The 27,463-nt window shown below is 35.5% G+C and overlaps 2 protein-coding genes across 7 annotated transcripts; both read right to left on the reverse strand.

Moving 5' to 3' along the window:
- Positions 1 to 164: 164 nt before the first annotated feature.
- Positions 165 to 16,357, reverse strand: LOC103706595 (SMAD/FHA domain-containing protein). Of its 6 annotated transcripts, none has more exons than XR_016399117.1 (14): positions 15,822 to 16,357; positions 12,997 to 13,082; positions 10,602 to 10,673; positions 9,347 to 9,402; positions 8,516 to 8,564; positions 8,027 to 8,176; positions 7,669 to 7,764; positions 5,514 to 5,627; positions 5,288 to 5,418; positions 2,799 to 3,040; positions 1,028 to 1,807; positions 809 to 874; positions 325 to 733; positions 165 to 243 (listed from the first exon to the last, which is right to left on the reverse strand). XR_016399117.1 is itself a non-coding variant. In XM_039132167.3 (13 exons), exons 1-12 carry the CDS (start codon positions 16,163 to 16,165, stop codon positions 825 to 827), a joined length of 2,178 nt encoding a protein of 725 aa, XP_038988095.2. In that variant the 5' UTR covers positions 16,166 to 16,353; the 3' UTR covers positions 165 to 733; positions 809 to 824. The 6 variants fall into 6 exon arrangements, 3 of the variants coding, with proteins under 3 accessions (XP_038988095.2, XP_038988097.2, XP_088571423.1); XR_016399115.1 differs by having other exon boundaries at positions 10,602 to 10,681; positions 15,822 to 16,353; XR_016399116.1 differs by having other exon boundaries at positions 819 to 874; positions 10,602 to 10,681; positions 15,822 to 16,349.
- A 1,999-nt stretch (positions 16,358 to 18,356) lies between these two features.
- Positions 18,357 to 23,481, reverse strand: LOC103706596 (amino acid transporter AVT6A). Its single transcript, XM_008790746.5, has 6 exons — positions 23,219 to 23,481; positions 22,037 to 22,495; positions 20,914 to 21,066; positions 20,580 to 20,783; positions 19,936 to 20,401; positions 18,357 to 18,831 (listed from the first exon to the last, which is right to left on the reverse strand). Exons 2-6 carry the CDS (start codon positions 22,461 to 22,463, stop codon positions 18,690 to 18,692), a joined length of 1,392 nt encoding a protein of 463 aa, XP_008788968.3. The 5' UTR covers positions 22,464 to 22,495; positions 23,219 to 23,481; the 3' UTR covers positions 18,357 to 18,689.
- Between the last annotated feature and the right edge of the window lie 3,982 nt (positions 23,482 to 27,463).

The following is a 27,463-nucleotide window of genomic DNA, read 5'->3' on the forward strand; positions in this document are numbered from 1 at the left end:
ATTACTCTTGTGAACTCTAAAATAATGAGTGACAATACTAATATAATATTTAATTTAACGTAACTTCCATACGATGGGATCAGTTTAGCTATCAAGGATATATCCATATTAACATCCCTAATATCACTATCTAATTTGTATCCACATCTGATTAAACACATACAGAGTAGAAATTTTAGCACTCAATTAATATTCTCATCCATATTCCTCTACTAAAGTGGAAACAAATGCGGATATTCAGCCCTACAAGGGCCCTGAACATCTACTGATCCACAATCGTTAGCACTAGTATGAAGTAAACCTGGGCCCGCATTCAAAGCCCACAGGGCCAAGAAAAGGTCAATTTACAATTCTAATTACAATTTACGGGTTCACGTACACTCTCAATCAGCATTAACTTTGCCGACAGATCGTTGATTTCGTACTTGCTGCAGGAACATAATCTTTAAGCCAAAATCTGGCAGAGATTATGAGTCATCCATCCGCCAAACAGATTAATGCTAAATTTAATGAGGCATTGACCCTAACCATAGGGTATAGGGAGAGCTTGCACCATATTATACATAATAGCATCAGCGGGCCAGATCTTTGAAGGCCATATTTGCAGTCAAGGCTCACTTTCATGGCATCATCCAAAAGCTGATCCGCTATCCAAAGCTGCTTTCATCGGGATGCTCGTTTCTTCAATAACAATTCCAACGTTAAGAGGAAACATTGCAAAGATCTTCATTGCCTGTATCACAAGGAACATGGGCAATTATCAGGGGATTAGAATTTAATAAAGTGGAGTAGTTCAAGCTGCGCTTACATTGAAATACCATTCATCAATAACCCAAGCGGTCATTCAATGAGGTGCGTCCATCACCAGTTTGTCCTGCAGAAATTCAATGTCATCAGAAGGAGACACACACACACACACACACACAGAGGAAAGAAAAGGTGGGGGGGGGGGGGGGGGGGGGGGGGGGGGGGGGGGTGCAGTACATTTCCCGTTATAATAACTTTGTTCATAAATATTCTGTATTACCTTCCGGAGGCATCCATGATTCATAATCTGGACTGCTGTCAAGAAATGTAGGTCTTGAAGGTCCAAGCACCCGTTTGGGCTGCGACACCTCCTTCCCCGCTTGACCTTCACTTTCCGATTGATGGTTTTGATGTCCATCATCTATAGCAAAGTACCCCCGTTTGTGCTTCAGCAGCAGAGCCACAGCATCAGCAGCCGATGTGTCAGATGACGGCAATCCATCCACTTTAGGAGCTTTATCAACGGTGACTCCAGGCTCATCAATGGGCTTGCGTTTCCTTATAATAAGACCAGGAGCTGCACGTTCAATCTCCTGACCATCATCAACTGAGGCAAGAGCCTTTTTCCTGTCTTTGTAATCAATAAAATTGTCTGACTCATCTAAAGGAGCTTCCACTATCTTGTTCTCCTCTGGTTCCATGTCCCTTTTGGCACCAAGCCACTGAGGTTTCATGGAGGCGAATGCAGGTGCTCCATTACTTTCCTCTTTGCAAGCATCTTTACCTTCTTCAGCATGCTGCACAGCTTGTGTGGAATGGGAAGTTTCCTCAGGCTGGGAACCTGTTGAAGGCTTTTTAGGCACAATGACCTGCTTTTGTGCAGACGAAGGTTGTTTCAGGATGTTAGTACTTGGTTTGGACTCGGGTACTTGTGCTTTCACATCTCTTTTCCGAGCAGCTTCTCCCATTGGATCAGCAATTCTCAGCAAATACATTATCTTGTCCAACTCGGTTTGAAGATCAGACAGTTCCTTCTGCATTTGTATGACTTTGTCACGCACTAGCACACAAGGACAAAAAAAAATTGTTAACAGTTAAATACATTTATGCAGATCTACGTGCCATCACCAAGTGAAGTCCTCAATATTGTACTTGCACACTTGAAACTTGCATTTATGCAGAAAGATGCTACCAAAATTGACAAGTCAAACATGCAAACACTAAAACAGTCAATATTTCGCTCTAGCACTTGCATGCAAGAAAAACAGTTAGATTTAGAAAATGGCAATGCAAGTAGAAAAACAAATTCTACCAAAAAACTCTAAGAAGATATCACATGAATGTCATCAAAATTTCTGGGATGCAAGAATGCCAACAGGTGGGTGCAATTGATCAAGAGAAACCAAAGATGACACAAGCAGGTGGGTGCGATTCATCAAAAGCTACCAAAGATAGAAGACCATGAAGCCTGCATAGAAATTCTATGTGGGCATTCATGCCTGCTCCAACACTGACAGACACCCCCCTCACAAAAACAAGAAGAAAAAAACAATTCCTCCAAACTTTCCTCACTCTGCACACAAATAAATAAAACATTTGTGGATGTATTTCAAGTCACGCAAGCTTCTGTCTATAGATGTATACTTATACAAACCATTTAATTATGCATATATATTTGAATAATAGACAAAAATCTAGAAACATAACCAGTAGAATTTGCCTAAAGTGACTTGTCATCAAGAATTTCAATATGCCATAATCACATTATCAATTGTGCAAATGACTTCAAACAAAAACTATAGTAATAACATGAAAATTTTTGACAGATTGATAACCACATTACAAATGGTGCACATAACTTTTAAACAAAAAAAATTACCGTAATAACAACATGAAAAAATTATGACAGCTCGATAAACCACCAAGCATAATACAGAATCAACAATCGAAAATAGATAGGAATAACAGCATAGCTTGAAGTAAAAACCAATACATCCCTTAAATTACAACTGAAAAAGAAAATTTTGACAAATGCATGTGAAGATCCTCACCTAGTTGAGATGACAACCCACTCATGTATGTGTCAAGGTCATCTGCAGCTTCTGTATTGTTCTCATTGTTTGGCTCCAGTTTCTCTCTCTCTTTTGCAAGCAATTCTTTCATCTTCTCCATTTCATTAATAATGGCTTCCTTTTTGTCGAGAAGAGTATCGGCTGTTTCAACTGACTTCTCTTCGCCAGATTTTCGAGCAGAAGGCTTCTTCTTTGTCCGGTCATAGAACTCATCATCATCACTGCATGATGCAAAGATGCTTTAATAAGTAAATACAGTGTAACATGCCTTTGACCAGTCCTTTCCAGCAGGTTATGATTATTAAAATCAAATATCTAACTAGATTGAAACAACAACGAAATTACAGAGCTCTTTCAAACCATTGGTCTATGAACCTGACATCAGTGGGTCCTTGCATAGCTTTACTAAGGTCTCTAAAAAAATAGCATTCCAAAGCACAAACTAACATCTTCCTGCTTGTTTATATAAATTAGACAGATTCAACATCAAGACCCTTTTTTTATATCCTATTAGATATTTATCTATAGCTTTTCTGCTTATATTAAAACATAGTAATCTTTTTTTGCCATGAGATTATGAGCTTAAAAGCATGAAGAAATCTGATCTGAGTCTTTCCACATATGTGCGCTCCGAGCAAGCTTGCAGCTTGCCTATAAGGGGTTCGTCATTATAGATGTGCAAGCATGAACAAGAAGAGCCTGAAAATGATGTCAAACTCATTGCAATGATATGGTTCCATTAAAGATGAGCACCGGTTTGAGGGGAATATGTTTGCACAGAAGATACAAAAAGGACTTGAGGGAACCAAAGTGCAGTTGCCATCAATAATAGAAAATTCAAAATACTTATGTTAACAAAGGCCATGATCTCCAATAGGAATGTATAGTGGCAGAATTTATAAAGCCAAACAAAGTCAGAAAGGACTTCATGAGTAGAGCTATGATAATTAGTGCAGGTATGACCTAAGCATCTTACAAGCCCTTGTTTTTAAGATTACTTGTACATAGCAATTTATATTAAATGTAACAGCCAAGTAATTGAGTAGGAGGCATCTTTGTTTATAACTAATTAAAACATATGATAAAGACAGACCTTCAATTAGTGATATGATAAGAAATAAAATACCATTCAAATTAAGAGAAAAATAGTTTAATTCTTATAAAACATTTTAAACACACGGGCAAAACACAGATATCATCCTTATCTGTTGCTTTGGTTAACTGTGCATGTGTTTTGCATGCTTAGTATGAAGAAAATTTAATCAAAAAAAAAAACCATATATAATGCTTATCGTGAAATTCTTTAGAAAAAGGAAGGAAGAAAGTAAAAAATGCAACCAGAACAGCAGAATAATTACAGGCTCCATCACTGGACATCCAGTATCTTTACCTCAGCATTAATTAGCTAAGGCTGACAACTGAACGCTGATTAAAGCATCAATTTAGGGACCAGATCCAGCATTTATAAACTTCTAACAATTTTTTCTTCACTCTTAAACTTTGTAACCATTTTTCCCTCTTTTATTCTATCCAATCAACATAATAACTATGCAAATTAGTGTCCAATTAGGACTCCTGCCAAATATGAAAGAGAGAAAATTTACCAATATGCATTCAAATAACCAGTAAATTTTACCATCTGCCTAGATATATCACTAAAGTTTACAAGAGAGTTTTTACCCAAGAAAACTTCTTAGCTGCATTAGAAAACAAGAAGCCTTTTATAACTTTGTTTATGCCTACTTTTAATCCAAAAAAAAAAAAAACTAAATAAAGCCCATATACGGTCCCTTGCATAAGGCTGCCTCAAAAAAAGTTGTCGTCTTCATCTTTCTTGTGAACATGTGGTAATACTTTTGGACCAACCAACCGGCCAGTCTATAAACAAGTACTAATGAGGAAATGAAAACTATACTAAACTAAAATAGAAGGAACAATCGCATTCTCTGCTCCAATTGTTGTTTTTGTTTCTGTATTCCTGATTTATCCACTGGGTCAATCTAGTTGGTTCTTTGCGCCCAGTTTTGGCGTAGCAGCTATATTTCGAATCATCCTCTTCTTCCAAGGGTTTCATAATTGGACGTTGAACCCATTTTCTGAACCCCCATTCATATAGCATGGGTATATGGATAACCACACTAAATTGTTTCTCATTAAAAATGTATCAGATGATACTAAAAGTCAACCTCCACGATTAAGTGTTGCACATATCAATTAGAAACAAAAGCACATTAAATCTCCGGTTGCAATTTAATGAAATAACCTTTTCTACCAAGAGAACTTCCCATCAACATGAAAAATTTCATGTCATTCTCCACGTATCTTTCCAAACAATTCGACTCATGAGAGAAATATACATAAAGAAAATATGAGTGTGATACTAATTGAAAGGCATGAATAAACTCATATATATTGATAATCCATCAATGTTCCATAATAGAAATAGGATACAGATCATCATTAATTACCTCAACTTGTCATCTTCATCCTCAACATTTCCTTTCTTCCTGTCACGGACTACCTTTCCAGCACGTGCACCAATACTTTCTTGAATGCTCTCATTCAAAGTCTCTTCCAAGCTCTCCAACTCCTCCATAATCTGAACATATAACAGTTAGTCGTCTTCATAATTTGAGAAAACCTATTTTAGTGAAGTGACAGAAATGGTTTTGACATTCCAAAGATATTAATGACCTGTGATATTCTCTGTTCATTTCGAGCAATCTGTGTTTGTTGACCTTGAGTTAGGCCTCCCTGAGCAATGTCTTTTGCGCGAATAGCATCTATCTCTTTCCTCATGTTTGTAACCTGTACCACGAAAATGATTGTAAAAAATGGATTTGAGCAATGAAAAAAAAAACAAGATGGTTGATTTAATGTCACTCCAAATGTTGAAACCAAAGGTATGCTTATGATGTCTAAGAAATATCAAATATGTGCAGATGCAAACAATAAAATACAGAACAAATACAGTAACTAATTCAAGAAACTAATAATATTGCACACACATTGCTCAAGAGAATCGTTAATTATTATTCACTTTGGAAAACATATTGTTTAGAATAACATAATCTATATTGCAACTTCATTTTTCATTCCATAACAATCTATATTTCAACTTCATTTTAAGCTTACTAAGCCCTTTGGTTGCATTAAGGTCTCGAACTGATTGTCATTGAAAGTATATCGCATAAGCATCCAAGATAAGTCTTGCAAAAATATGCAGATGGGTTGGAAAGGGCCACTGGACTATAATCAGCTAAAAAAATAATGGGGTGAGCAAAAATGAGAGAATAGGACTAAATTAAAGAAACCTTATCCCGTGATTTGATGAAGGTGCTTATAATTGATATCCAGAACTAAGAAGAAGGAACAAGAAGTTGGATTGGATTGCCATTTGCCAATGTTTATCATGTACAATATTATGAAGGTTTGATCATCAGATAAAACAAGTCTATTAAAGGGATGTCCACTGAGAAAAGAAAATGTAAAAAGTCTTCATAGTTGACCATATGATCTAGCTGGAACGTACATCAGACATCTGCATAATAATCACTGAAGAGGTTACCTTCTGGGTAAAGTCCACATTCTTCATTCGTTATTACTGGCAGCAGTAGCAGCAGTAATCTTAGTTAATAGTAGTAGCAGTAGTAAATGCAAGTAGTGGTGGTGGTGGTTCCTGCATAGTTACAACAAGGTGGATCACCTTCGGGACCCTCATGTCCTATCATGTAACTGCTTCCCAGTTTCTCATAAGCCCCCAAAACTGATAGTCATCAGCTTAATTTGTTAATTGGTAATGGATTTGATGATTACTTATTTTTCAATTTAAATCTACCTTACTCATATTTTATATATTTAAGTAATGGAGGTAACCTAAAAAAGCAATAAATGTTTTCCAGCTTTAACAAGCAAACTAAGATAGTTTAAGTAGGTTATACTTGAGCAGACTCATCCTGTCCAAATTAAATTAGCTAAAATAATGTTTTCTTCTCTTCTAAAGTGTTTTGAGTTTCAAAGAAAATATGGGGAATACCGACCTCTATAAGTGACATAAGCATGACCTAGTGAATTTGCTAAAGAATTCAAGAGAAACCATGATCCATGAGCTTTTTGGCTGATTTATATAAACAGAAAATCATTCAGGAAATATGGATTTTGATATGAAAAAACAAACAGATCCCTCAAATGGCTCTTACTGAATTGAATCCAAGGTTTAGAATCTTGGTACCAGTACCCATACCAATCGAGTACTAGTCCATGTGGTAGCAGTACATGCCATACTGTATCATATCCACACTGTATGGCAGTTGGTGCTGACATAGAAGCCAGCACCATTATCCTTATCATTTTCTTTCATACCACTACAAAGGGTGTCCCAAGTACCAGTCCATCAGTCCAGTACGGTATGGCTGGTACAGACCAATACAGTATGGTACTTAAATCATTGATAATTACAAATTGCATGTGGATTCAATGTGAAAAATAACTCAAATCAGCATGATCATAGTGCATATGAAGAGTGATATACATATTTCGGGGAAGAAATCACCTCAGTTTTATCCTACAGCAACAAAAACAACCTGGTATTTTTCCCATCTGAGGAGGGGACTACAGAGAAAACCTTTAAACTAATGATGCCCAGCAAAAGAAATTTCAAGTGTTACCCACTAAAGAAATATTAAAATTCAATCTTATCATATCAACATTGAGTGAAGAATCCAGATAATGTTAGCTTTAGTGGAGAGATATGTATGCATTAGAGAAAAATAAATGCAGCTCAAGGCAATCTCTAGATGAAAGAAACAGTCAAGGAATAGTGTTGGATGACAAAAGAATTTGTACTTGCCTTTTCCAATCTTTTTATGATTTTTCCACGAGTCTTTTCTTGCCTCTCAGTAAGCTGCCCTTTGTATGTTTGCCATGTTACTTCATCTGAACCATTCTAGAAGACGACCACACATTCAGTTGATCATAACATTGTTCAGAATATAACATACTCCAGCCAGTGATGTATTTCAGATGTGATGAAAAATGGAGATTAAAATAGTAGTAAATAGTTCAGAAATATAAAACACCACTTTTTAAAAGAAGGCATGACAAAAAAGAACAAGGGAAAATGACAATCAGCAACTCATGGTATACACTACTGCACTATACATGAACAATAGCAATAATACAGTGAAAGCAAATAGAACAACTCACACCTCCGCAGCTTCTTCGATTGCATCCTCAGCCATTCCCCATGAAATGCCATCTGCAAGAGAAGCTTCAACCCTTGCACGTAAAAGCGAAGCTTCACGATCAAGCATCTCTTCTTGAATCTTAGCACTTCGTATTTTATCCAAATCACCTTCCTATTACATGTTAACCAGCAATGTATGAGCTTTAGCAGTATTATATCAGCACCAACTGTTTGAAAGAAAAGATAATTCAATCACCCAGGATTAAGTGCCAAATATGCTTGCCATAATGCATTAATACAATATTGAGTTTTGGCAGCTGAGAATATTACAGCACTCAAGGCAACTAAATATAGCCAAAGATTATCTTTCACGGAAAAAATTGACATAAGCTGCTTTAATCATTGACATCATCAATAGGAATTGTAATTATAGAAAGCAAAGCAGGCACTATGGTCACCAATTGCACCTAATGAATTTTACAAACAAACTGAAGTGTTTTCCCACTCTTACCGCTGGCATTAATTCAGAAGGTCCTTGGAAGATATATAACCGTGTGGAGCTGTTGAAAACAATAGAGAAGAATATCAATAACAACTTTGAAGATAAAAACATTCACAACAAGCAATTTGAAGCATTAAATGTAAGAATTTTAGATCAAGATAACAGGCTATCAATTAAATCCATCCTAGACAATTTAAAAGTTGAGCAAGACTAACTTCAATTTCTGACTGCAAGTCAAAAAAAAAAAAAATTCCTTTCTCAATAGAACTTCCCATAATAATACCAACATCCACAATATAATCACAGTATACTAACACCATAACAAACTTATCAAAAGACACTGAACTAGTACTAGGAAAAAGAAACATCATCTGGGATCAACTGAAGCTATCTATAGGACCCCATAAATGCTAATGCACAATCCTGTCAAAGTACAGCCTTGTGCAGTTATCAGCCTAGTTAATCTTTTTTAGATAGTACACCCAAATTGATTATGAGCAGAATCTTAGAAAAGCAGAGAACAATTGATCATAGAGATGTCATAACTCATGTCTGACGAATCCTATCCAGTTAACAGAATGCATACGCACCACCTCCATCATGAACATTAAACCATTCAATGGTTACTTTAAAAAACAAAAAAGAATTGTAGCACACATTCAAGAGAAAAAGGAAAATAGGTATCCAGAAACAAAAGAGCAACAGTAACCAAAAAGCCTAATTCTGTTCGTTTAAATTTCTAAAATGGCAAGACTACATCAAATATAAACATTACATTTAATGGGGGAACAATTAACATAGCAAAAGAACATTATAACAGTCATTAATAAGTCTACTTACAGGCCAAATCGAATTACATCACCAACATGGACTGCTTTATATATGTTCTTCTTTACCTAAAACAAAATGAAATCCAATAAGCACAGTGAGTGAAAATGATTGGACAAGTAACCGTACAAGTAGAAGTATCTTATATATAACTAATATTAATGGCATAACATATCACCAGTAGACTCAGACGGTGCTGTAGATTGCCTTTTGTGCAAGTTAACAGTACCCAAATTTTTCCTTTTTAGCTTAATGCATGTCTGTTTCATGACATTATATGTGATCTGTCTCTTGTCTTCAATTACTTTATTTTTGCAAGAACCATCACCTCTCGTTTTATAGCTCAATATGCCATATGACTCTATCAAATAGGACTCCTTGATCAACTAGAAGACCAAAAGAAACAATCAAACACTTCCGTAAAATAGCACATTTTATAATCCCATAGGACACCACATCAAAGACCATCAAAATTTGCAGAAATGGCAATCCTAATAATATTCCTAAACCAACCTACACCCAGAGGAGAATCTACAAATGATATTCCTACACAAGTATGATTCAAAAGCCCACTAGAAAAATGGCCTCCCCGCACCCCCCCACCCCCCCCCCCCCCCCAAAAAAAAAAAAAAATAAAGAGAAAAGAAAGAAAACACCAAATTGAAACTCACTCAAATCTAAACTGCATCATCCTCAGAATGCATTTTTTCTTTTGTTTTATGAAACTGGAAAGCAGGCCATAAAGTGATCCAAGCTCTATGATTCCTAGACCTGACCTATAAGAGGTATTTGTTCAGTTTCCTCCATCTCCAATTACACCTGTTGATTTTTTATAAGATTTCTTCTTTCACCTAAATCTGTATCAGAACATCAACCAGAAAAGGCATGCCTTTAAGTTATTAATCTAATCCTGCTTCAAGAATGTGAACACCAGTAATCTATAAGGACTCTGATTGCCAACTAGGGATTAAAAGCATCAATGAAAAGTTTTAGTATCATATTGGCCAAGAATCTAGCCATGAGATTTTGCCTTATTCCCAATTCTTCCGAAAAATGAAGCATGTCAATTTTTATAATTGATGACTAAACAAGCAAGTCTTCACCATGAAATAGTTGCCTCACCGGTAATCAATAACTTGGGTGATGCCACAGTTTCAGGAGTATTAACTTTTCTAGTAAAATGTACATTCTTCTTGTGGTGATACTTTAAATAAATCATGCCATTCCATTATGATAATAGCTTTTGTTCATGCAAATGAACTGGTACCTGCATTTTGTTGATGAAGGTGCCATGCGTGCTACCAAGATCATAAAGAAAAGCTTCACCATCTTTTTTAAACTGCAGAACTGTCAGGTCATCAGGACAAAATCAGTCATGTAATAAGAGCTACAGAAATAAAATAGAATGCTTATACCACATGAATTAGATTCATTATTGTGAAATAGAGCAAACAGGAGGTTGTGATGTTTACCAGAGGTAGGACTTCAATGAATGCCCTTACAAGGGGCTGAGCTAATATTGATCGACAATAACTTCATCAATGCATTTCTGATTTTTAAGTAGAATCTATACTCATAAGGCTTACAATCAAGAATGATGCCTAAGTTTGAACATAGTGCGCATAAGAGCCCTAAGCCATAGAGAGGGAGAGGAAGGGGGAGGGAGGAGCGAGTGCGAGAGAGAGAGAGAGAGAGGACTAGCACTAAGACTTTTTCATAATCAATTACTCGAGTGTGGCACATGCAATGCATGCTAGAGCAGGGACTTGAAACTTTAACTTTGTAATTGACAGCCACATGCTCTAAGCAAGTGAATGAATGCATGTCACGTGGGGAAACGTGGGGAAACATGAACAAATGTGCGATATGGAAAAAGGCAGGGTGGGGAAACTCAGATGAACAGACATGCCTCACGCACGTGCACGTCAAGAGAGTCCACATTGCATGGTAGAATAGATAAGTCAAAAGAGAGAAAAATATGACAAGAGTTGGCTCCAACATTCATATAAGCTACAAACCCTGATCAAAAATAGAGGAACCCAAATGAGACATTCCCAACCAAATATGACCTAAGAGGAAATAGAATAGTATTTCCAATTAGACTATTAGGCATGTACATATGCAACAGAAATGACAAGTTCTACAAAATGTTCTCCCGAATTTATAAGTATAGTTTTAAGGATTCTAAGAATCATGCACTATTGATTAACTCATAGCAGACTTACCTTCTGAGTATTTTAGCTAATCTACCGAAAAAAATACCAAAGGCAATTAGAAGGGACAACTATCAAATTATAAGATCTTATACTGAGCACTTTGTTGATTTATTATTGCTAAACATCACTACAATCACCAAAATGAAGCTATATGAAGATCAGTTCTTCCATTAGAGATATGAAATGTTATCTTAGCAGTAACTAAAAATTGACAATCATGGTTTCAACCAAGTTCACTAGCAATTGAGACCAAAAAGGACAGAACTATGAACCTTTGCATCTGAACATCCAATCCAGTACTAGAGACATTGTTTTAATATATCAAAGTCTGCCTTTTTTATAATCAAATTCAACTATTTTAGTGGTCAAAAAATGGTCATAACCCATAAAACTTATGTAACTTTCTATGCTGATTTTTAATCTATCGAAGTTTTAATAGTTATAGGAGTCTTTCCTAGATATCTACAGTTCATATTTAGGATTCTCGTAAGTGATTAGTAGTTAAATTTTATATAAAGTTCATGCAGACTTTTAAAAAAAAATTGATATTATGAAAGTCGGTAAATCTGTTGTGATAAATTATGCATAATCCTTTCTTTTCCTTCCTTCTTAAATATTAAGTTCAACACAAAATGGGATCCTGATATTTTTTTAGAAGGATTCTAATTTCATTCTAAATAATGATTGAAGAAGAACTAGAAAAGATGAGAATAGTGCTATAGAAACAAAACTATATAACATGCACATCTAGCAGAAATCTGCCTATCACACTTATTTTATAATCTCTAAGACTAAAACCTTGAACACATGGTGAACCATAAAGAAGATATTCTATAGCTGGAGTTCTACTAATTAACTAACCCACCAAGATAAACAAAGGAAACTAAATAAGTCTTCCCAAAGCTACACCTATAACTTCCAATAAGGACATGACACCATTGAGCTTGGGTACATGTAATTTCATAAACATCTGGAATAAGATCATCAAGATCAAATATGGAGACAACAAGACATGCCATCTCGAATTCTTTATCGATACATTGTAAACTATAACTAATTCAAGTCCACTTCACTAATCATACTCAGGACTGTTCTACATCAATAAGCTTCTATAAATAACTAACGTACATCTATTATTTATTTATATATAATATCAAAATGTAACTGCTCTAATGACTGACCAACAGGTTTTTCAATCTGACAGGATATTTAAAAAAAATATAAGCCAGAGCCAGGCAAGATTCATTAAAAAATGTAAACAACAGTCCATTTCCCAGGACAATTGACTGACATGCCCGTTCCCAAATAAATGGGTTCAGAATGATACATGTCCTGCTAAATGATGAGAATAACCAGACCATCCCTATTTCAACATCAGAAATAAAACTGAAAATAAGAATGCCAGAAAGTTTGATAAAAGCATGATGATCTAGAAACATCATATACCTGCATGGAATCGAGAAATAGTTGGATGTTCCAGCACAAAATCACAAAGATCTACGCGTCCAAACATGTAGGCCCCTTTGGAAGACCTGCACCAATATCATTTGTCAACAGAAATCAACTATTGCACTTCAAATGAAGCAGCCTGTGCATTCCATTTAACTACTAACAACACAGGAGATTATCAATATTAGATTTTTCCACCAAAGTGCACGTCGACAATATTATCACATAGAACTCCTCAACTCATTTTTAACAACAACGGAAACAGGTACAGTGACTGATATCAGTAGCAACTAGCAAGTATATACAAGACATCTGCAATTTCTTTTTTCAACATAAATATGTCATGTAGTATGCAGCATTGAAACAATAAGTCCAGCAAATCCATGGACTCACATCAATAGCAGCCACCACAAACCAGCACTTGGAAAGGCATGTTGAAAGAACTTGTATCAAAAGATGTCCATAAATTAGGAAGTTTTAGGGGGTCAAAAATTTCTCGATATTCTCTTATTGAAGTAATTTGTTATCGGCATGGTTCCAGGGCATACCGTACCGACACAGTGCTAGTATGGCACCAGTACGGGGTCTAAGGTTCGGGGTCTGGTATAGGTACGGAGTAACGTATTTTCTTACTCTTTTATCTAATTAAAAAACATAATCTACAGTACTTTTCCATAAATAGCAAATGTAGCAATATATTTTCTGCCTTGTTTTGCTTTTGGTTCCTAGAATCCTACTTTTATTTTAAATTTCATTTTATCTTCATTACCATTTTTATCCTCCATCATATTGCTTGTTCCTTCATCTTCATTTGCACTAGCCTCTCCTCCACCATCATCTTCATATCTTACTTTTTCTTTTCTAATCCCCACCAGCATTCATAGCTCCTGCAGTTCAAGATCTTTTGAATAGAGTATCCCTCTTCACCACCACTCTTCCACTACACTCCTTAACCTGATTTAATTCCTAGCCCTATTGTCATCATCAATGAAATCCACCACTTGTGCTGTGGTCATTTCACCTACTTGTACCAGCCATAGTTATAAAGTATGTCATGGTATCTGTTCTCCAAATGAATACAGCTATATAAGCATCAAAATGATCCCTTGTATCAGCTCTTGCTACCTTTTGGGAAGGTCTGAATTAGCTAGAAACTATATTACAAGTTAATAGCCGCCTTCCAAAATTAAACATATATTCTCACTCATACCTTATTGGCTAGAGTAGGATCTACTAAGATACCTTTGCCCCAATAAAAAGTAATGTATCCACTTTACCTTCTATGGAGAACATGACTCCATAAGATGTCATATCCAAGGCTGCCCATACGTAGGCAGAACCAAGCTTCTCTCATACATTGCATTTCTCAATTTTGATTTTGGCCCCTTGATAATAATTCCTGTAGATACATTTTGTTAGATTAATCATGCTCTTTCTTGTTCGTTCACAGGCCACCTCATAGCATGTTCAGATTGTATAAGAATATGTCATTTTTGAGTCATGGTCAAATTCAGGCCATATTCTCCCTCAGCATTTTTATTTTCAGAAAGACTTGAGGTCTCTTTATATCGGTACAAGGACTCTAGAATCAATGAAGGTTTTGATTTTCCCGCAAACATACATTAGGGATCTACCTCTGAATCTTGCCTTACCACCAATCATGCTTAGATGAGCTAGAGGGGCTCAAGTGAAGTCTAGTACCACTGATGAAATGGGATTTCTCTTCCTGATATCAACTTTTGGGTTGTCCAACATGCATCAACAATTGTGCAACTAATAGTGTTTCTGTTATTCATGTGGTTGGTAGTTTCTTGGCTTCTCTGTGCTTCATTCACTATGACAACTATTTAGACATCCATATATATATACACACTACAGCATAGAGTTAACTGGGGCATTTTCTTCAAGTTTGTTGTTCTTAGTTCTTCATTTCAATGTAATCAGATAATCTGTGTCATATGAATTGCATTCCCCTTTTCAAGACTGAGCAAAGCATATGGCAAGCAGCAGCCACTTGTCTGACAATTCTTACCCTTATCTTTTTCTCATCATACCACTCCATGGCCACCTTTATCCTGCATGACATAGAGGGTGGCTTGTCTCCTACCAGTTATAGCAATGGATCAAACAGAAAAGCTTGTGTACATGGCAACTCAAAGCATTGTGAGACAGAACCTTGAAGAGAAGCACTAATTTACATTTCTCTTTACAAAGAGATGCACCATTTTATCTCAACTAGTAAATCAAAACTGAAGCTACTGCTCTTCTGATAGCTTGGTAATGATTTGTACATTAGAAACACCAAAGCATGTTGAAAAGCCCTCAACAGTTTCTTCGCTCGCTTAGTAAGAGGGACGTGATCAAAGCAGTCAATAATCTGAAAGATATACATCCAAGTCCATAGCAAGAACCTAGGGATCATAAACCATTTATTTTTCCAATTTCCTTACAAAACCGCTTCCACTTCCTCCTATTTCACTAGTTGGCAAACTCGAAGTTCATAATCCAGTGTCACGAGTCCTGTGCAAAACTAACAAAAACGTAATTGTGCTATATACTGCACTGTTTTGACCTAATCTTAGCGGTAATCATCATCTTATGTAAATAATGACAATGTCCTTCACAAGGGAGAGAATTCTTGCTCGAAACTCATAGAAAACTTTCATTACCAGAAAAGGAAAGCAAAAAAGAAACAGTAACAAAGAAAAAGATTTCTTTTTGTCTCTGAGAAGGAAAGCAAGGAGAATCCTATGGAGCACTTCCTACACATAAAACAATAGAAAATTCAAGAAATATCGATTGATGGATTTAAAGAATCTTACACGTCGAATTGTTCGATGATGGTGCCGTCCTTGAGGACCTCGAGGAAGAAAGGGTAGCCGGGGGGCTCGCTCCACGGAGGAATCGAGTAAGGAACTGCCAATTTCCCGGGTTGGGATCCCGAGGAATTAGATTCGGGGTTATCATCCGGGCTAACGGTAGGTTTTTCGGGTTCCTCCGGGACTGAATCCGCGGCCGGCGCACTGGTCTCCTCCGCGCGAGCTCCATCCTGGGCACTGGTCTGCGTGTCGTCGCCAAGGGTTTGATCTGCAATCGGGGGTTCAGGGGCAGGATTAGGGTTAGGGTTAGGGTTTCGAGGAGGGGGAGGACCCATGGGGACCTTCATGGTTTCGGAGAATCGGGAGGAAGGAGCGAGAGAGGGGAGAAGTAGCGCGGCGAGGGAGCGGATGGCCTTTTTCCGTGACGATGTTCTTGTTTTCTCGAGCTCCTGTGAGTCGGTGGAACCCTACGTCGTGTGATTGAGTTGGGACCAAGAAATCAGACTCGGGATCGGTAAAAGCTGATAATACGCCCTCTTGTTGTGCCCTATTAGCCGAATAAGCAATAGCTAATCACCATCTCAATACGTGCACTCTGGTGCCCACGTACTGAGTTACGGCATCCTCATCGATTAAAAATTCAAATTTATTTAAATTTAATTACAAATATTACGATGTCCTATAGTTTAGATGGATTATGGATTAAACCCGCTCGGATACTATTTATAATAATTCAAAATCTTATTCAAAATAGCTAATCGAAAAACATTTTTTAGGTTTCTTCGTCTTATATAAATACTTAAAAAATTTTCGGCGAATAAGCGATGTTAAACTAAACATACATTCCTAACAAAAAGGATTCGGGTAACTAATCCAACAAATTTGGGATTAAGGCTTAGTTGCATTGAGTTACACACTTTTTTGAGCTGTTGTCCTAATAAACGTATCCACCATTTTTTTTATGGCATTTGGATAGTTAATTAGATTTAACTTTTAAGTTATCTGTTCTTTAACTAGCAACCAAATACTGCCTTAATACATTAGTTTCTTAAATTTTAAATTATCAATTGTAAAAATCAATAGATATATGATTAGCCAAGTTAAAAAAGAGTGACAGCATCATAAATTGTTATCCAGATTGCATGCAACTCCTCTCGGTGACAAGTAAGGGGTATACTATATACATGACAAATAATTGGGATTATAATGAGAATGATGTTGTTGTGGTTTATGGAGGGGAGAAAAAACTTTGCTAATGGCTTCCAAAAAGAAGCCATCCACTGTGGCAGGGAGCCCCATTTCATCCTATATATAAACAAACGCTCATGACTAATTAGCATAATCTCATTTATGAAAGAAAAACCAAATTTTCAACTAAGACCAAACTCCCTTCTGAGTTCTGACCCGTGAAAAATTTTGAGGGAGCATAAATATTTTATCTATATTATAAATTTTATCATTTTGAAGAAATTTCAATCTTAATTATAACAGGACATATAGCCTGAGACAATTTGATTATCCATATTATATCTTGGAAGACAATTTGCTTGTCCATATTACATCTTTGATGCATCACACAACACATTATGTGATGCATCTAGGATGGGAAAACAGTTAGTTTTTTTTTTTTCTTTTCTCCAAGCTTTCTTAACTGAAACCTAATGGAACTCAGGGTCATTCTCCTAAACATTGTCTTCAAAACATCTTCTTTGACTTCTTAAAAGGGTAACAAACTTTAAAGAGCTTTTGTTTGCTGTTATTATTTCATGGCAATCCAGTCCTGGTATTATTGTTGTCGAAGCATAAATTAAGAAAGAGGTTGGAAAACTAGAGAGCGGGCTTAAGGTATGTTTGATTCTGCAAGTTGGACAGCATGCATTCCTACTTACGACAACGATCCCTTCCATGGCGTTTGTTTTGCTGCACTCGCAAAAATACAAGTTCTTCAGCTCCAAAAGGTGAATAAAACTAGAGTTGATGCAACTTGAATTGCAGTAGTTCTAGCTCAATTGCTCCAATTTCTCAGCAACTTCAGTTACAACAGTAAAGACCCACAATAGACACAAGCAATCTTGTTAACACACATTTCCCAAATTCCAACTAGCTCATCTCTTCTCATCCCCCTTCTTATATGGCTAAAAGCATTTCCTATTACAGTGATAGAAATAAATGCATGAAAAAAAAAATCCAGAAAGTGGCAAACCTTCTGAAATACATTACATGCTACACAGAAGCTTCAAAACTAGTCCATCTCTAAGCGTTGGCAAACCAGCCTATTTATCAATGCTTCACCAATTAGTGAAATGAAACCTTTTACAACTACCAGCAAAATGGAAAGTAATGGCTGTATGACAGATTAGCAAACAGATCAGTAGAGAATTTTCTCAACAGATTAACATTTCTCTGTAAAATGGTAGGAAGCTCATATTAGGTTTCATATTATCTGCCTCCATGTCCCTAACATTAAAACACTGTCAAGCACAGAACAATGAAATGGAACATATAAGACTTTCTAATAGTAACTCATATCTCAATTAATTATTGAACAAATAATTTGAGTCATATATTTTATAATGCATACAAATAGGAGTTTACACAGTCAACCAGTACATAACCAAGTACAAAGGTCGATCAAGTTACAATTTATCCAATAGTTTACAATTCTCCAACTCCAACTTCACCCTTTGTAACAAGCCTTACAATACATCGTTTGCATACCATTCATAGCATGTAGCTCAACTTATATATTGAGATGCCCTCTATTATTGAACTAAACAAACTTAGACCATGCCCACATATGTTGGTGCCCAAATAACCAATGTTACCAACCTACATATGCACATTACTTCCACGTACCAAGGATCACAGAACTTAAGATCGAGTCAAGGATTTGTCCTTCTTGAAAAGAGAGCAGGCATCACTATATACAGCTATCGCATTTGACAGCACAGCAAGGATGATCATGAAAACAGATAAGATCTTATCCCACTTGGTTGCTATGCCATGAGGATCCCTGAAATAAGACAAAAAATATCACAAGTAAAATTTGGGAGCCCAGTTAGTAGCTAAACAATGGAAAGAAACTAATCTCCCAAGCATCAGAGGCTCGGAGTGCAAAACAGTGAATGTGTTCATGCACTGTGAATGTTTAACATCTCAAGATAAGGTGCAGAACATGCTTAAAAGGTCTATAAGTGAACACATATGAATGCACACATATGTGCATTTTGTGGTTATGGTGTTGGTGTATACACATCAAACTTGAAAGATACAAGATTATAGATGGATCGATAAAGCAACACAGAACTTGTAGAGATCCAGAAATAAACCACTATTAGTTAATAGTATAAATCCAGAACTCCTAAGTCTAAACAGATGTTCTGAAAATTATCCATCAGCTCCTAACCCAAATAATCATGAGTAGTAACAGTGATTAATTCATATATAGCAATACATGGTGTCAATATAGTTTTCAGCAAGTTTTTGAATCCCATGAGAGTGGGTGTCCTGGTTTCTCCAGGGCTCGGGAGACCACACTGTCCTACCCTATCCCGGCAGCCATCCTGGTAGAGCATCTCGGTAGGTACCCTGCATCTCTCTCGCTTTTTTCTTTCATTTCCTTTTTTTGTTTCTTTCCTTTTTTCTCCTTCTTTCATCCATTTCTTTCCTTTTCTTCTTCATTCTTTTGTCTTTCTTCTTCTTTCTTTCTTTTCTTCCTTATTTTCATCCTTCCTTACTTTCTTTGTCTTCTCACTTCCTTTCATTTCTCTTCTTCTTTCTTTACTTTCTTTTTTCTTTCCTTCCTTTCTTTTTTTTTGCCTTTTCTTCTTCTCCTTACCATCCTTTCTTTCTTTCATCTTTCTTCCGCTTTCCAGCGTGTATGGGTTTATGAATCCTGGTCCTGTTAATGGGACAGCCGGGGCAGCCCTCATCCTGCTAGGATTTAAAACACTGATTTTCAGAAGTTTATTACTTCCCTGTCCTTCGTATGTTTAATTTTTTTAACTTAAGCAAAAGAGCTAGAATCACATTTATTTCAATGGAATCATAGCTAGTTTTACATCACCAGATCATGCCATGAAAAATAATATGGCCATGATTATATATGAGAACTCACCTAAGGGTAATGGCAGCAGGGAAAATAAATCCAATGCAAACAGCAGCTGTTGCACCAGTGAATTGAAAGGCATCCCAGATGCTGGGAATAAAATTTGCAGCCAGGAAAATGACTGAGAGAAGCCCCACTGTAATTAGCGCAAACCTCCGATTGTCAGAAGAAAACGATCTTGCTGAAGGAAAGAGGAGGCCATCCAAGTTGAGCCGCAGTGCGTGGAAGATGATAGGGTACACAAGCATGAGGTGGACAGCGTAGCTCACGCGGACAGCATCATTGAGCAGAGAGCTGTATGGGATACCAAGGTTGGAGTCAAAGTTGGCAAGCACATCATCAAGAATAGATTCACCAAAGAGGAGGAAACTAAAGAAGCTTGTAGCGATGTAGACAGTAGAGCAGAGCACCAGCGAGGTCCACACAATGGGCTTGATCTGGGAGGAGTCATCAAGTTCATTGTTTATAGTGTGAACTGCAGAATTACAAAAATTTTCACTTTAACTGATCAGATATAGTATCCATTACTTCTGGAACATCTTTGGACCAACCTAACTTTTCTTTAAGCAGGCAAACTTATTCTTACAAAATATAGACATTGTACCAAATCTGTCATGAAAAAGTAGCAAATATAATACTTAGAGTGATCATACCATTGTAATGGCAGATATACGCAGTTACAAGAACAGGGACTACTGTGAAAAGGTTCCAAACAGACGCCAAATTAGGTATACTTGGAAACAACTTGGGCACTGAAATGCTTCCACTCAGCAATTTTACAATAGCTATCCCAGCAGTAATTACAACAAAAACTACTGCTAGTGCAACTGATAAAGCAGATGTGAGTCTTAATGAATCTGCAGGAAAGGCAGCAGAATTCTTAATATCAGTATAACAAACAGGGATTTCAAATAGTTAACTTCTTTGGAGAGATTAATTGATTCAAAAGATAGCATGCAATGATTTAAGTAGTCAAGTCACACTCACCTATATGCTTGAAACATGCCAATGGAGCAAAAATTGCTAAAGTAGTGACCAGAAGAAGAAAAAACCGACCATTCCACCAGTGCTCCCCAAACCATCCTTCCAAAACACCATAATGGTGAACCCCACTGGAAGATGTTCCAGAAAGCACGTCACCTTAGAGAAAAAAAGAAAATATGATCCTTCATGTTAGAATCATTGAATGCTATAAACTGAATTGGCTGTATCAAGCAAAAGCCATATTCAACAATATGATGCAATTCGAGAAATATATCCTCTTGCTCTCTTAAGCAATGCAACCAGTGAAGGAAGAAGTTGCATGCTTAATGCACTAAGCATTGCTTGTAGCAAGTTATGTAAAAGGATTATTTCACTTGGCGCAAGATATGTTTAAGTGTTTCAAGACAATATCAGAATAGCAGCTAATTCCGAGAAGTATCATGATCATTCTAAATAGCCAGCATGTTGTTTGAGAAGATAATGTAGCTTCTCAAAGATAATTGAGACTTGAAGGGATTTAACAAGAACCAAATTTCCTATGACACAAAAAGGTACTAACACACAATAACATAATATCCATGTATGACTCATTCGTCTACTGGTCATGGGACTGCAGGCAAGCTATGTTAGCAAGGAAACTTACAAAATGTGATATTTGAATTCGTCTACGGGTCATGGGACTGCAGGCAAGCTATGTTAGCAAGGAAACTTACAAAATGTGATATTTGAATTCATCTACTGGTCATGGGACTGCAGGCAGGTTACATCGGCAAGGAAACTTACAAAATGTAAGTAAGTTATCAAAGGTATACAGAATTCTGAATTTTCTGATGAGACTGTGAAATAAATAGACATTTTTTCATCCGTCATAGCAACAACATTATCCAAATCATGAACATTGCTTTCACTACCTCAATTCAGGATAAGTAAATTGTTTTTTTTCATAGGCTTCTTCAAGATCTGAATATATCAAACGATAATATGCAAAGTATTTCCGAAAAGAAAAAAAAAAACTAACATAGAGCATCTCAGCATGAATTTATACAATGCAATAAAAAAAAAACAACCAACAAAATTATATTCAGGACAGAACAGGAAGAGAGAATGTTTTCATAGAATGTCATACCAATGATTATCATGTAGACGATCAACACACCCACATTATTTATGGTCACACAGATCTGAAGCAGCACCTTCCCAACTTTTCCAAATGCATCCCCCATAACTCCCGCATAGGATGCTGTTTTCCTGGCCCGGCTGAACCTGATCAACATCTCAATTGAGGCCTCAGTTAGGAAAGCAAAGAATATGATCATGGCAATTCCTGGCACCAGCCCTACGACTTTCATGGTGGCTGGGAGAGCCATGATTCCAGCTCCCACAATGGTCGTCGATAGGTTAAACACAGCCCCAGAAAAAGAAGCTCCGTTAAACTCATCAAAACCTCCATCTTCCTCGCGTTTGGTTGGTAGCAGGGGAGCATTCTCATCAAGAATCTCTTTGTTACTTCGTCTCCCCTTATTCTCAACCGGGGAAAGGCCTCCAATGGTCATCTTTGTTCACCACAAGTTGCAATTTTGCAGTTCTAAATTTGAGGATATGAATCAAACTTTAGTTAGATTCTAGTGACCAAGGAATATTATCAAAAACGCACAGAAACATCACTTTTTGGAACTAAGATCTAAATCCAAACATAAAAGAACCTTATCAGGATAAGATCAAAAAGATTTCAATATATTCTTGAGCCAAAAGCTCGAGAATTTTGAACTATTAAAAAGTTTAATTCTTGTAACCACGGAATATTAACAAAAACGCAAAGAAAAATGGCTTTTTTGGAACTAAGATCTAATCCAAACATCAAGATCTTTACCAGGATAGAATCAAAAAAAGAGTTCAAGACATTTTTGAGCTGAAAGCTCGAGAATTTTGACCTATCAAAGAGTCGCAATCCGAGCTTCATAAGCGTGTGGCTTGAAATCGAAGCCCAATAGCCGAATCTCAAGCTTAATTTAAGATATGGGTATCAATATCAAAGATTATTATGGGAAGATCAGCTGAATAAAACCTCACGTAAAAACAAAAATCGCCCAAAAAACAAACACTTTGCTCTGCCAAATCCACAAATCTTAAAATATCCGAAGCCGAAGTAACTTTGGATCGATCACCGTGGCTAAACAACAGAATAAAAATCTTAATTGAGAAAGAAACAAGAGAGAAGAAGAAGAAGAAGATAACAAGAGCCTTCCTTCCTCTTCTCCGATCTATAAAGACCTTAGGGATTATCTAACGTATCGTTCAAGTTTCCTACCGTTCTTATCTTGGATTTGACCTGGAACGCTGATTTTCGGTACTTCTATCACTCTCGGGAGGGGAAAGATAAGATTTTCACGCCGGGATCGAGCTCTGTTCGAAGGAGGCGATCGATAAGCTCGATTGAAATGGGGTTTTTGATCGTCGGAGGTAGGAAAGAAGGAAGCTTTTTTCTTCCTCCCTTTCAACTCTGGGCGGGAGTTAGAAAGAAGAGGGAGGTAGAGAGGGAGGTAGAGAGGGAGAAAGGGGTCAGAATCTGGCAGTCTGGCTTTAGATTCCTCCAATCATAAGGAGACAACTGGTAATTGACAGGGTTTTTTTTTTTTGGTTAGCAATAATTATTGATAACGTTAAGTAAAAACGGAAGCAAGACAAATATTAACAAAAAAAAGAAAATGCCAAAAAAAAAACAGTGGACTCTTCGGTAGGGTCGGATTTAAAGCAAATAACAAATTATCCCCACGAATATACAAATCCGTCGCGGGAAAATGCTTGCGGCAAAAACATTGGTTGGCTTCTCATCCACAAAAAAAAAAAAAAAAAAAAAAAACCATGGGTTAGCTTCTAATGAAAAGTAAAAAAAAATATCGATTGATTGCACCAAAAAAACTCACCTGGACGTCGCACTATTGTGGCATTACTTGATTTTATGAAGTTCTGTCGAAAATTTAGAAAATTTTTACCTAATAAATGATGCATCATAGCATTATTCATGTAAGATTGCATAAATAACAATCTGGCTATGACCGACATCGGAATTAGCAACATGGGAAGTAGTAGTGATGAGTTTTTATTCAACATTTGTATTGCTTGCAAAATTTTATGCTGCTTATTTTTTAAATTTGTTTACTATATTATTAATTGAATATGGTTCGATATTAATTGAATATGGTTAGATTAATAACCAATTATGGTATTTGATAGGCGTTTGATTCAACTATTGTTGGATAATACAACCGACTAATAGCAGCTCCTCGTATGGCCTTGGCCTTCACTAAATGCATCATAAGGTCATTTAAAAGTCTTTCAATGGGCGACGGTTGCAACGCAACCTATCAATGCACATCTTGTGCGGTTAAGCCTAGCAGTTAAGGTGCACATCCGCCTTATTCGATAATAAGGTTTTAGCAATAGATTGACGCTTTAGCAAGCATGGGCACTAAAGCGTCGTTAATTATAAATTGATAATACTTAGGCCCTGTTTGGGGGAGCTGTTGGCAGTAGAGCTGTTGGAAGTAGAGCTGTCTGAAGTAGAGCTGTTATAAAAAGCTATTTGCAATTTGGTAACTACATTCGTAAAGTGCTGTGGTACTTTGTTTTGTGTTTGGTAAACAAACTGAGAAAGTATTTTTGTACGACAAAATTACCATAAAGGACATTGCATAGTATTATACAACAGAACATAATAAAATATAACATAAATTAATACATAAATATACGATATAGTATAATATTATTGTAATATAAAATAATATTATGTTAATATAGCATTAATATTAAATTATTAGAGTAAATTAATATTTGGTAATATAACATAATATTAAATTATTTAACATAACATATTAATGTATTATGATATAATGTAATATATATTATATTTATAGTATAATACAATAATAAAAGTATAAAATATTATAATTATTAGTATAAATTAATTTCTCATAATATAACATAATATTAAATTATTTAAAATAACATATTAATGTATTATAATGTAATATAATGTAATACCATATTTATAGTATAATACAATAATAAAGGTATAAAATATTATAATTATTATTATAAATTAATTTTTCATAATATAACATAATATTAAATATTTAAAATAACATATTAATGTATTATAATGTAATGTAATATAATATAATATTTATAGTATAATACAATAATAAAGGTATAAAATATTATAATTATTAGTATAAATTAATTTTTTATAATATAACATAATATTAAATTATTTAACATAACATATTAATGTATTATGATATAATATAATATGATATTATATTTATAGTATAATACAAAAATAAAGGTATAAAATATTATAATTATTAGTATAAATTAATTTTTCATAATATAACATAATATTAAATTATTTAACATAACATATTAATGTATTATGATATAATATAATATGATATTATATTTATAGTATAATACAAAAATAAAGGTATAAAATATTATAATTATTAGTATAAATAATTTTCCATAATTTTCCATAAAATAATTTTCCGCGGTCCAGGGGCTCTTCTTCGTGGTCCACGCTCGAGGAGGATCTCAGCGTGGGCCGCGAGGTTGATAATAAAAAAAAAATAATAGATTGATTTTGGAAGGTATGGAAAAGGATTAAAATTTTTTTCTTCTAAAATATGGTTCAAGAGATGCATACAAAAATTGAAAAGAAAAATACATTTTCTTACGAAAGGGAGTCTAACGGTTAGGGTTCTTGGCTCCAACAGATTTTTAGGTTTATAAAGGGACAAACTGTGTAATTATGTTATTTTAATATGGGCATTTTTGTCAAAAATACAGCTTTCCGAAAAAGCTGAAACAGCTTCCTCCCAAAAGCTCCAAATTGGAGCTTCCTCCCAAAAGCTGTTTTCAGCTTCCCGCAAAAGCTGAAACAGTTTTTTGAAAAATTTACCAAACACAGTTTTTCATCTAAAAGTACTTTTGGAGGGCCAGAAAGTGCTTTCTAGCCCTCCAAAAGCTCCCCCAAACAGGGCCTTATTTGCATCATTGGTATATCTTTTAATGATGCTTTAAAGTATCGTTAACTATAAAATATGGCAACACATTATAACATCATAAGTATAAACTACTTTTTTAAAAATTTATTAAAAAATCAAAAAACTTGTACACATATATACACCAAATACATACATAACAGAAGTCATATAATAACACATGTATCATATATAAAAACAACAAATATTTATTTTGTCAAATATGATTATATTTATATTTTCAAGCATGATTGAATGCCCATTACAACTCAATGTGCTTCGAAAAACATAAAAAAAAATACACATATAAAACTTCTAAAAAAAGTCTGAGGACTATTTGTGGTCCATAGCAGCATCATCTTCATCACTATGACTGCTGGAAGTATCAGAAACCTATAAAGAAAAATAGAAACTTTAAAGTTAAGAATACAAAAAGCACAAAATATTATAAATCATTAAGATCATACAAAAATATACATAATAATTATGTAAAATATTCAAATAGACATAGTTATTTATATGAGGAGGGACAAACCTTTGCAACAAGATTGTAATCTTTGTCAAGCTAAGCCTTCAAATATTGTATCTCTGTCTGATGGCTCTGCCTCTTCTCCTCTATCTCTTTCTCTAGCCTACGAATGTCTATAGTGCAACTACTATATCTAATATTCTGGATATATCTACTCACTGCAGACAACTGAGTGGGAGTAACTCTAATGCCATAATTTCTTACTAGACTATAACGATCTGATCCCATCGATTTGGTGAACACCTGAGCTTTGACGCAACTAGTCTTTCTAAATAATGATGAGTCCCAACACGCTTTGCAATAAGGGATGTAGCCATCACCTATATTTAAGAAAAAAGTCACATATTGATGTTTGAAAAAATAAAACTATAAATCATTGCACAAAAAATATTAGTGATTTATAATATTTCATAAGTGATCCTCCCATGCTCTTCCATCTACAATAAAAAATATGTGTTATATCACACATAGTCCGACCATTTTATGTTCTATTTTCATTCTCCACTTCTTTTTTTTGATAAGATATTCTCCACATTTCACAAACACAAAGCTGCACCTTAAAATAAAACATGCTTTTAGAGGCAATGCAGCTGCCTCGAACGGGCATACTGCATTTGGATTCGAGGTCGGTGTATCGCCCCTGATGGGCAACTTCTGCCTCATGATATTTAGAAACTTATAGGTGGTTGTGAATTCTTTCAGGCCACTCATATTTGTCAAAAAATAAATAATGCAACTGGCTAGGTAGCTTTCTATGTGGTGCATCTCGGTAAATTTCTTTGGGTAAATCAAATCGATGTTTCTTATTTTTTTGCATTTTTTTTTTGACTTTGTTGACTATTCTCATGTACATGTCGTATGAGGCACTAGTGTACCAAAAACAAATAAAAATAAAAAATACTTAAATTCATAAGCTGCTCTTTAAAAATCGTGCATCTCGGCTAAATGGTTACCGTCGGCAGTATTTCGAGAGCACCAAATATGA

The sequence above is a fragment of the Phoenix dactylifera genome, chromosome 2, assembly GCF_051530095.1.
Source record: "Phoenix dactylifera cultivar Ajwa chromosome 2, Ajwa_hap1_PhDact_Kaust_v1.1, whole genome shotgun sequence".
NCBI classification, from domain to species: Eukaryota; Viridiplantae; Streptophyta; class Magnoliopsida; order Arecales; family Arecaceae; genus Phoenix; species Phoenix dactylifera.

Coding starts and splice junctions, on each gene's coding strand:
- LOC103706595 (XM_039132167.3), bottom strand. CDS start 16,165: ATGAAGGTCCCCATGGGTCCTCCCCCTCCTCGAAACCCTAACCCTAAC. Junction 8,565..9,346: donor GATGTAATTCGATTTGGCCT/GTAAGTAGACTT, acceptor TGTTTTCAACAG/CTCCACACGGTTATATATCT. Junction 5,419..5,513: donor ATGAACAGAGAATATCACAG/GTCATTAATATC, acceptor TTATATGTTCAG/ATTATGGAGGAGTTGGAGAG.
- LOC103706596 (XM_008790746.5), bottom strand. CDS start 22,463: ATGACCATTGGAGGCCTTTCCCCGGTTGAGAATAAGGGGAGACGAAGT. Junction 21,067..22,036: donor CGTCTACATGATAATCATTG/GTATGACATTCT, acceptor TTTTTCTCTAAG/GTGACGTGCTTTCTGGAACA. Junction 18,832..19,935: donor CCTGCTGCCATTACCCTTAG/GTGAGTTCTCAT, acceptor GTCTTATTTCAG/GGATCCTCATGGCATAGCAA.